Source organism: Temnothorax longispinosus, unplaced genomic scaffold (genome assembly GCF_030848805.1).
Source record: "Temnothorax longispinosus isolate EJ_2023e unplaced genomic scaffold, Tlon_JGU_v1 HiC_scaffold_31, whole genome shotgun sequence".
NCBI classification, from domain to species: Eukaryota; Metazoa; Arthropoda; class Insecta; order Hymenoptera; family Formicidae; genus Temnothorax; species Temnothorax longispinosus.
Window position 1 is genome coordinate 254,280 of NW_027270132.1, and position 9,065 is coordinate 263,344.

The 9,065-nt window shown below is 34.5% G+C and overlaps 1 protein-coding gene and 1 pseudogene across 1 annotated transcript; both read left to right on the forward strand.

Moving 5' to 3' along the window:
• Nucleotides 1–251: 251 nt before the first annotated feature.
• LOC139824264 (eukaryotic translation initiation factor 3 subunit C-like) lies at nt 252–4,648 on the forward strand (annotated as a pseudogene).
• Nucleotides 4,649–6,361: 1,713 nt separating this feature from the next.
• Nucleotides 6,362–7,328, forward strand: LOC139824266 (ATPase ASNA1 homolog). Its single transcript, XM_071796784.1, has 3 exons — nt 6,362–6,544; nt 6,655–6,963; nt 7,115–7,328. Exons 1-3 carry the CDS (start codon nt 6,362–6,364, stop codon nt 7,232–7,234), a joined length of 612 nt encoding a protein of 203 aa, XP_071652885.1. The 3' UTR covers nt 7,235–7,328.
• The last annotated feature ends 1,737 nt before the right edge of the window (nt 7,329–9,065 follow it).

The following is a 9,065-nucleotide window of genomic DNA, read 5'->3' on the forward strand; positions in this document are numbered from 1 at the left end:
TGATAATATGGCTATCATAGATAATACAACATTATATTGTTCTTTTCGAGCCTATGAAAACGAAGAAGGAAATTTGTTTGGGAAGTTAAACATACCAAGTAATGACTTTTGTTATTATATTCATAAATTAGAAGAAGTATTTGTAAAAAATTTGAGAAGAATTGTTTCCAGAAAAATATTGGCAATTATTTATTCCAATTAACACAAAATATAACTTTTGAACCGCCATGTCCAAATTTCCCTACTTCATTTTGATAAAATTATATCTTCGTATGCGTATATATTACTATCGCTGCATAATAAATCATGCAAACGGGTTACCACAAAAAATAGGAAACTTTTAAACGTTTCCCATTTATAAATTTTCTTCTTATAATGTTTAATTGTCATGTTGAGTTATGTTTTACGGGCATATTTTAATTATTGAGGCTACTGTTTCATTGATTCTTATTCTTATAATGGATTGTGATATATTACTTACCCAGTATTGTGTGTTCATTTATTGCATGTTTTGTTTGCTTGCAAATAACATTATATATAACTTTGCGTGTTTCTTTATTGCATTTTGTTTATTTTCAAATTATATTGTTTAACTTATATTATATTTAATAATGTATTGATTGTATTGTTGCGTTTTACATTTTACTTTTAATTAATGGCAACATGTATGTGCAATTTTTTCAGTTGCGTTAATATTGATATTGTGTTTTGATATTATGCGTTCATATTGTGCGTTGAAATTATGCGTTACTATATATGTATTAATATGTGTGCATTAATAGACTTTTATACATTACGTTACTTATTAAATTTCACATTGTGTCATGTATTCGTGTGTGTTAAATATATATATGTATGTATATATGTATGTATATATATATGTATATTGAAAAGTTCGTATACAATATACGATGGTGCATGTGTATTTGTAAAGGCATGAATACTGTTAGTGATACATTTAATTAATTAATTATTTTTTCATTTTTTTTTTTTTTTTTTTTTTAAGTTCTTACATGCCTCAAGGATGAATAATCAAAAGGTTATACGAATGAAAAACTTGGAGAAGAAATGGAGCTTATTAATATTACATTTTATAGATTCCTTGTTTATATTTTAAGTATTTTCTGTTCTACATTATTGTACGGTAATTATTGCAGCTTGCAAAAATAATGTCTTTTGAGAGAAATTATGCGAAATATATTGTACTTACGATTATTATTATTTTTTATACGATAAAATATCCACTTTGTCACAGATTGAAAGATGAGAAGCAGGTTGCTGCCATAATTGACAAGGTTCAAGAATATTTGGAGAGGCAAGGAACCGTGTCCGAGCTCTGCCGCGTGTATCTTCGTAAAATCGAGCACATGTATTACAAATTCGATTCGAATGTTATGAAACAAAAGGAGGTAAATCTTGCAAAGTATATATATGTGCGTATAAAATTCTCCTATTTTATTAAATTGTCAAAATAATCAAATGTGCGTTAGGGTGAAATGGGATCAGACGCAATCACATCCGTGCAAGTTATAAAAAAACTATGCAAATACGTTTATGCCCACGATAACACTGATCGGTTGAGAACTTGCGCGATTCTCTCGCACATTTATCACCACGCTCTTCACGATAACTGGTTCCAAGCTCGCGACTTTGATTCTGATGTCGCATCTCCAGGAAACTAAACAACATTCTGATCCAGCCACACAGGTTTGAATGTGTATCTGCGTTAACAATTATCTCGTTAAAACGTGTAAAAATAATGTATTTTATTTTTTAGATTTTATACAATCGTACGATAACCCATCTGGGATTATGTGCGTTCCGTCGTGCGACACAACTGCTTGGTCGATTTGATAGTGACGGGCAAAGTAAAGGAACTTCTGGCGCAAGGTCTGCTTCCGCAGCGACAGCACGAGCGTAGCAAAGAGCAGGAGAAGATCGAGAAGCAAGGCAAATGTCTTTCCACATGCATATCAATCTCGAACTTCTGGAATGTGTGTACCTTGTTTCAGCAATGCTCATTGAAATTCCGTACATGGCTGGTATGTTTTCTGTGTTTGATATTCTTTATATAATATACATTTAGTGTATTTTTACGATTGCATAAACAATTACTTTCAACGTTTATCATACACGATAAATTATTTAATTCTAGCGCACGAGTTTGATGCGAGACGGAGAATGATTTCGAAGACATTTTACCAGCAATTGCAGTCCAGCGAACGCCAATCGTTAGTCGGACCTCCGGAATCTATGAGGGAGCACGTCGTTGCCACTGCCAAAGCGATGCGTAACGGAAATTGGTCCGCTTGCAACGATTACATTATAAATGAAATGATGAACGCAAAGGTATTAGCGCGAGATTTACATTAGCAATTTTTTTTCAAATGTAGAATACGATGTAGTAATTACTTTTTATTGAAATAGGTGTGGGATCTCTTCCATCAAGCGGATAAAGTGCGAGCTATGTTAACGCGATTGATCAAAGAAGAGGCATTGAGGACTTACCTGTTCATGTATTCGCATGTATATGATTCGATCTCAATGCCGAAGCTCGCGGACATGTTCCAGTTGAAGCGGCCCATAGTCCATTCGATTAATTATCAGTAAAATGATCATCAACGAGGAACTTATGGTATTTTGGCAGAAATACTTTTACGTTGTACAATTATTTACGTAATATTCTTTATAACTTATGTACTTCCTTTTTTTTACAAATTTAGGCATCTATGGACGACCCAACTGGAACTGTAGTTATGCATCGAAGCGAGCCAAGCCGCTTTCAATCATTGGCTCTGCAGTTGACGGATAAAGTCAACAACTTTGTTATAGATTCGAACGAAAGTATCTTCGAAATGAAGCAAGGTATGTATAAATGGATGAAGTATTTTTGATAATCTTTACTTTGATATATCATCAAGATTATTGACTTGAGTACTATAAAAAAATTGTATTTAATTTTAACAATTAAATAGATCAGTTTTTTGCAAAAATTAAATTAATTGTATTCGTTCCAAGGCAATATGTTCTATTTAAATTGTTTTTTTTTTGTTTTTCATGTACTTATATTTTATATTATTTTTAACAAGACCTAAACAGACCTGACCTGACTTGATCCGACTCAATCCCAACTTTGACTAAAAATTAAATTTGTACATTGATTAAAAATTAAAATCATGAAATATTCAAATAGCTATGTATGTAACTTTGCATTGTCATATACCCTTGTATAGTGTTTAGACTTTTCATTATATTATAAAATATATTTCTATTAATATAATGAAAGGTCTAAATACTATATATATAAAGGTACAATATGACAAAACAAAGTGAGAATAAAAGAAAGAGGAGGAATTAAGTCATTAAGATATTCGATTACATACATAAAGTTATTTGAATATTTTATGATTTTTATTTTTTTGTCGTCCAAAATACTTTAAAAATATTTATTCAAGATCATTTGAACTACTTTGCTGTAATAATAGATGTCAATGAAATATGGTTGATTTTTAGAAACTACTTTCAAACGTGACTTTTTTACAAAACCATAGATTTTATCATTTACTTTAACCTACATATTTTCAAGTATATCTCATACTTTATTATAATGCATAGTTAAAATAATCTTCTAGTTCATAATAAAATAAATATTTGCAGGTAACTTCTTCTCAAAGGAAACCAAGGCAATTTCCGCAATCGTCAGAGTTTACAATCGCCAAGGACAGGATTGGGGCCGTTAGAGACGCGATCGTGATCGCGATCGTGATCGTAATCGAGAAGAGAATCGTAATTATTAAGTACATGATAATACCGATATTAAAACAGTGCAAAATAAGAAATCAGAGGTCGAAACATTGTAATCGTTTAAGCACCAATACATAAATAATACCGATGACATTATATACAAACAACAATTGTAATTTGTTGATACATTGCAAAATTATTCGTGTTTTTAAGGGTCAAAGCACATAACATGGCGTAGCGATATACGACGGTCGTAGTCCCCGACCTAACAGATCAGGATACGCCAAAGCTTGTGCGTTACTTACGTCCACGACTACGACTGTCATATGTGCTTTGGCCCTAACTCGTCTCAGTTTAATAAACGCAAACACGTTGTCAACATAAACAAGTTGTCAATTGTTATTATGTAGGGAGATATATCTGAAGATATCTGATACATATATCTGAAGATATCTCATTGACAACTTGTTTATGTTGAAAACGTATTTGCGTTATTAAATATTTGTGTGAACATTAAATATTTGTGTATACATAAATACAATATTGAAATGCCTGGTCCTACTTTGCAACGTGTTAGAGGTGAAATACTTGCATATACAAATGCAGGATTGACGGTAACAGAGGTTTCGAGAATATGTCACGTAAATGTAAAGTATCCATGCATTTATGATTCTGTACTTCTCTATTTGGATAAGTTACACGTCATTAAACTCGTCTATATGCATTATTTAATTTAATCATTAAAATATACGTTTAACGTATTACAGAAGAGTACAGTATATCGAGTGCTGCAACAAATGCGAGTAGAAGGGCACGTGAACCCACGACCGATACCAGATCGACCGCAATGTACTTTCGCTGAAGATGACGACGAACTTCTCCGCAATTTGATGCAAGCGAACGGATTCCGGTCAGCACAACAGACGGTAGTGGAACATAATTTGAATTGTTCCGCGGAAATTGTTCGGCGTAGATGGCGAGAACAGGGATATCACCATCGTATCCCTGCTTAAAAACAAGCGTTAACAGAAAATCACCAAGACCAACGGATGGCTTTTGCCTTTGAACATTTGGCTTGGGAGAATGAATGGGAGAATACTATTTTCTCTGATGAAAAAGTATTCTCAATGGATGAATCTGGACGTATGACATTGTGGAGAACAAATGGCACGAGGTACGATGCAAATAACGTATATTTCCGCGAACGAAGTGGCTGTATCACGTTAGCGTTTTGGGGGTGCCCTCGCGGGTGACCTCGCGCGGCCCTGGACCGTTGGTACGCACCACACCGCGTATGAACGGTGAGGAGTATGTCAACATATTGCGCACTAATATAATGCCATACGTTGCGGAAACATTTCCTGGTGTACCTCGTGTCAATTTTGTTCAAGACAATTCAGGAGTGCATCGATCGAGATTGGTTCAGGAATGGTTGGCCACACAACCCAACCTTAGGACGTTGGATTGGCCAGCCAAATCTCCGGATATGAATGTGATCGAAAATCTTAAGGCATAATTGTTCAAGAGTGGAATCCAAGAATTCGGCGTACACGCGAGGAACTTGAGCAACACGTTCTTAATGTGTGGGAGGGTTTCCGCGCAAGGCCCGCGCTATTCCACAATTTAGTGCAATCTATGCCCCAAAGATTAAGAGCGGTGCTAGACAACCATGGAAGTGTCACGCGGTATTAATACTATGTGGCCTTCCATGGATTATGCATTCCATGAATGAATGTTTGATATTGAATGATTGTAGCTTGAACAATCTCGATGAAATATTATATTATAGTTTAATAATGTTTCTAGATTTTAAAATATAGAAACATTATTAAACTATAATATAGAATGAACGTAATGAATGAATGAATTAATTAATTAATTAATTAATTAATTAATTAATTAATATTGAATGAGAGCGTTCTAAGGTAAAAGCTATCCGAGATAATTTTAAAGTTTATGCTTTTTTTAATTTCCACTACCGTCGTCATATATGATCGGTCTCCTATATATATATATATATATATATTTAAGAGAAGTTCTCACCTCAGGTAAGACACCGTACCTGAAACATATTTACTCTTTGAGTAAATTACTTTGTAAAATTCAAAATAGAAAAAGTTTATAAATAATTAAATTGAGCTTATTTTTCTTCTTTTTATAGAGTATATCAGGCAATCATACCTATATATGACTGCCTCTTCCTTCCACGGCCACTTACCTTCCTTCGATCGTCGAGCGCATCCAACGTCCGCGTTGATGCTCGCTATCGGCACGGGTGGATTTGCGAGTCCGAGCGAACGAACACCGTCTCGTGCACCGTCGCGTCGTCCTCCCCAACGTTGCCGTCGTCGTCGTCGTCGTTGGCGCCGTTCGCCCGAATGCCGAGCTGAGTGACCGCATACGTCTCTCCGTCGCGCGGGGTGTTGAGCCTACCAGCTTGCGGTGTGTGTGCTATCGACGTGGTGATACCACACTGCAACGAGAGATTGCAGTTATTCATCAGTTATTCGTAATAATTATATAAATTAGATAAATATAACGATTACATAAATTATACAAATAATCATATAAATAATAATTGTTATAATTATAATAATATACCAGCCATGCCGTTATCATGATGGTCCGCATAATCGGCGATGAATTCCTCATGGAGGAGCGGGACCGAAAGTACTACGCCGTGTTTGATACTGCACCTACTGGGCACACATTGAGGCTACTATCGTTTCCACAAGTGGTTGAAAAAGGATTGGGAAAATTAATGCGTTTAAAAATGAAGATTAGTCCTTTCATCACACAGGTTAGAATTAATCCATGTTATTTCACCTAAAATTAATACATTTTAACATTAGGTATATCAAGTATCCTCCCTGAATTATTTAAATTGAAAAAAAGATTTTTCTTTTATAGATAAGTTCGTTGTTGGGATTAACGGATTTTAATGTGGATACATTTTCCAATAAGATGGAGGAAATGCTTGCTGTCATTCGACAAGTTAACGAACAGTTCAGAAATCCACAACAGACGACATTTATATGTGTCTGCATAGCAGAATTTTTGTCGTTTTATGAGACAGAACGACTTGTACAAGAATTAACAAAATATGGTATTGATACCCATAATATTATAGTGAACCAACTGTTATTTTTGAAAGAGGGTGATACTCCTTGTCGGCTGTGTCTTGCAAGGCATAAAATTCAAGATAAATATCTAGAGCAGGTAATTAACGTTGTATTTATAGCTGATATTTTAATTTGTTTTTCGTAATTCTTTTAGAGCTAAATAATTATTAGAGAATAATAATATTTCATTTTTATTGCTTTGTCAAATTCTTGAAAGATAAATTAAATAATTTTTTTTTCTTTTTAAGATAATGGACCTTTATGAGGACTTTCACGTCACGCAGCTTCCATTGCTAGAAAGGGAAGTGCGTGGAGTTCAACAGGTCAGGGAATTTTCGGAAAATCTCGTAAAACCGTACAAACCTTAGCATTCTATGTAACAAATGTTTAATAACAATATAACTTTACACCTAATTCAAGATTTTATACACTTACAACATTGCGCGTTGGAAAATTTGTATAAAAAAGGTACACCTTTAATATACTGCTCGATTAAGATATTTGTTATTGCACGTATTAATAAATTCAACGTTCAACATTCGCATGCACTATATATACTTGCAATATTTAATTTGTATAATACAAATAAGCTTAAATATATAGCGTTAACACTGCGATTTATTTATTTATATAATGAAACAGAATGCATATTGAAGACAGAATCAATCATTCAATTTTTCTTTGCCGTTATTAAAAATGTATTTATTAAATTACCGCAAGTTCTTTTCCAATTTGTAAGAAAGCACCTACCGCACGATCTATATCTTCGGTCGAGTGCGCTGCACTAATCTGAACACATATTCTTGCTTTATCTTTTGGTACCACGGGATAGCTGAATCCAATGACGTAAATTCCCTTTCTGTAAAAAAAAAAAAAATCATTCTCGTGCAATATAACAGAATAAGTCGTAAAACTTTGATAATATATTAGGGGTATTCAAATAAGTTAAAGTTTAACGGTTTGACAGGTTATGTCGGGTTAAAGTCGAGTAAAAAGTTAATTAATTAACTTTGGGCGCGTTACTCTTTAAGGTTATGCAAAATACATAAGTGTCTCATTAACCTATCACATTAATCTTTGGGTTAAAAGTGTAAAAATTAACTTTTTACTCGACTTTAACCCGACATAACCTGTCAAACCGTTAAACTCTAACTTATTTGAATACCCCTATTGTTACCTACGCTCCGTTCGCTATTCGTGTCGCGCGCACTCACGAACGTGTCCGCGTACTTCCGGGATCGCAGAAATAACCACTCTCGTTATACAAATAGGAACTTGGGTTTATTTAAACTCAGAACGGAATACAAGAGAGTTCTGGGAAACCGGACCGAACGATTCGAGTCACCAGATCAATCTGACAGGCGGTAATTAAATCAATAAATGTCCCGTTGTCAAGGGACCGCTTCACGATTTCTGCGGAATGACCGCTTGCTTCAGCTCGGAGTTAAAGGCCGTTTCAGCGTGGGCGTAACAATATGGTAGGTGTTGTATATTTTATCATTGATAGTTTATTTCTTTAAAGATTTATATAATTTATATGAAAATATATTCATACCCATCATTTTATCTGCAAATGTTGTTGCTAATTTTGCATCACCCAACATAACAGGACAAATAGGATGGTTATCGCCGCTGACAATGAATCCAGCTTTAGTCATCGCATTTCTGAAATGCTCGGTATTGCCTGCTAAACGATCCAAAAACTTTGTGCTGTCTGTTATAAGATCCATCATCTGTTAATAATGTATAAAGTAATGTTTAAATTAGAAAAGTTTAAATAGCACAATAAAAGTTTAATATCATCACTGCCGATCACTACGCATGCTGCCTGCTGCCCACCGCCTCTCTTCATCATCTTCATCACCCTCGTGAAGCTGGGCTTCTTCACGTATTACACAGTGGCGATGGGTGAGGCGAATCCCTCCGGGTCGATGCCGATCGACAGTGTCTTCATTTACAGACCGGACAAGCGGCTCGAGCTTTGAAGATTCACTTTCTAATCTTTCAGATCTGTAAGAATTTGTAACGATTGTAACTGTTATTGTAACGATACTTTTTGAAGCTGCATAATAAAAAACTGATATAAAACTGATATAAAACCTTCTAGTTTGTAATAAACAAGTATTATTCTAAGAGCTGTGTTCTTTCGCCATTACCGATAAGTCAAATTATGTCGACAGATAATCGTATAAAATCCCA

What these genes read in the sequence shown, in the direction of transcription:
- LOC139824266 (XM_071796784.1), top strand. Translation starts at nt 6,362, where the DNA reads ATGATGGTCCGCATAATCGGCGATGAATTCCTCATGGAGGAGCGGGAC. An exon ending in TTAGTCCTTTCATCACACAG is followed by an intron (nt 6,545 to 6,654) that starts GTTAGAATTAAT and finishes TTTCTTTTATAG; the next exon opens with ATAAGTTCGTTGTTGGGATT. An exon ending in AAGATAAATATCTAGAGCAG is followed by an intron (nt 6,964 to 7,114) that starts GTAATTAACGTT and finishes TTTCTTTTTAAG; the next exon opens with ATAATGGACCTTTATGAGGA.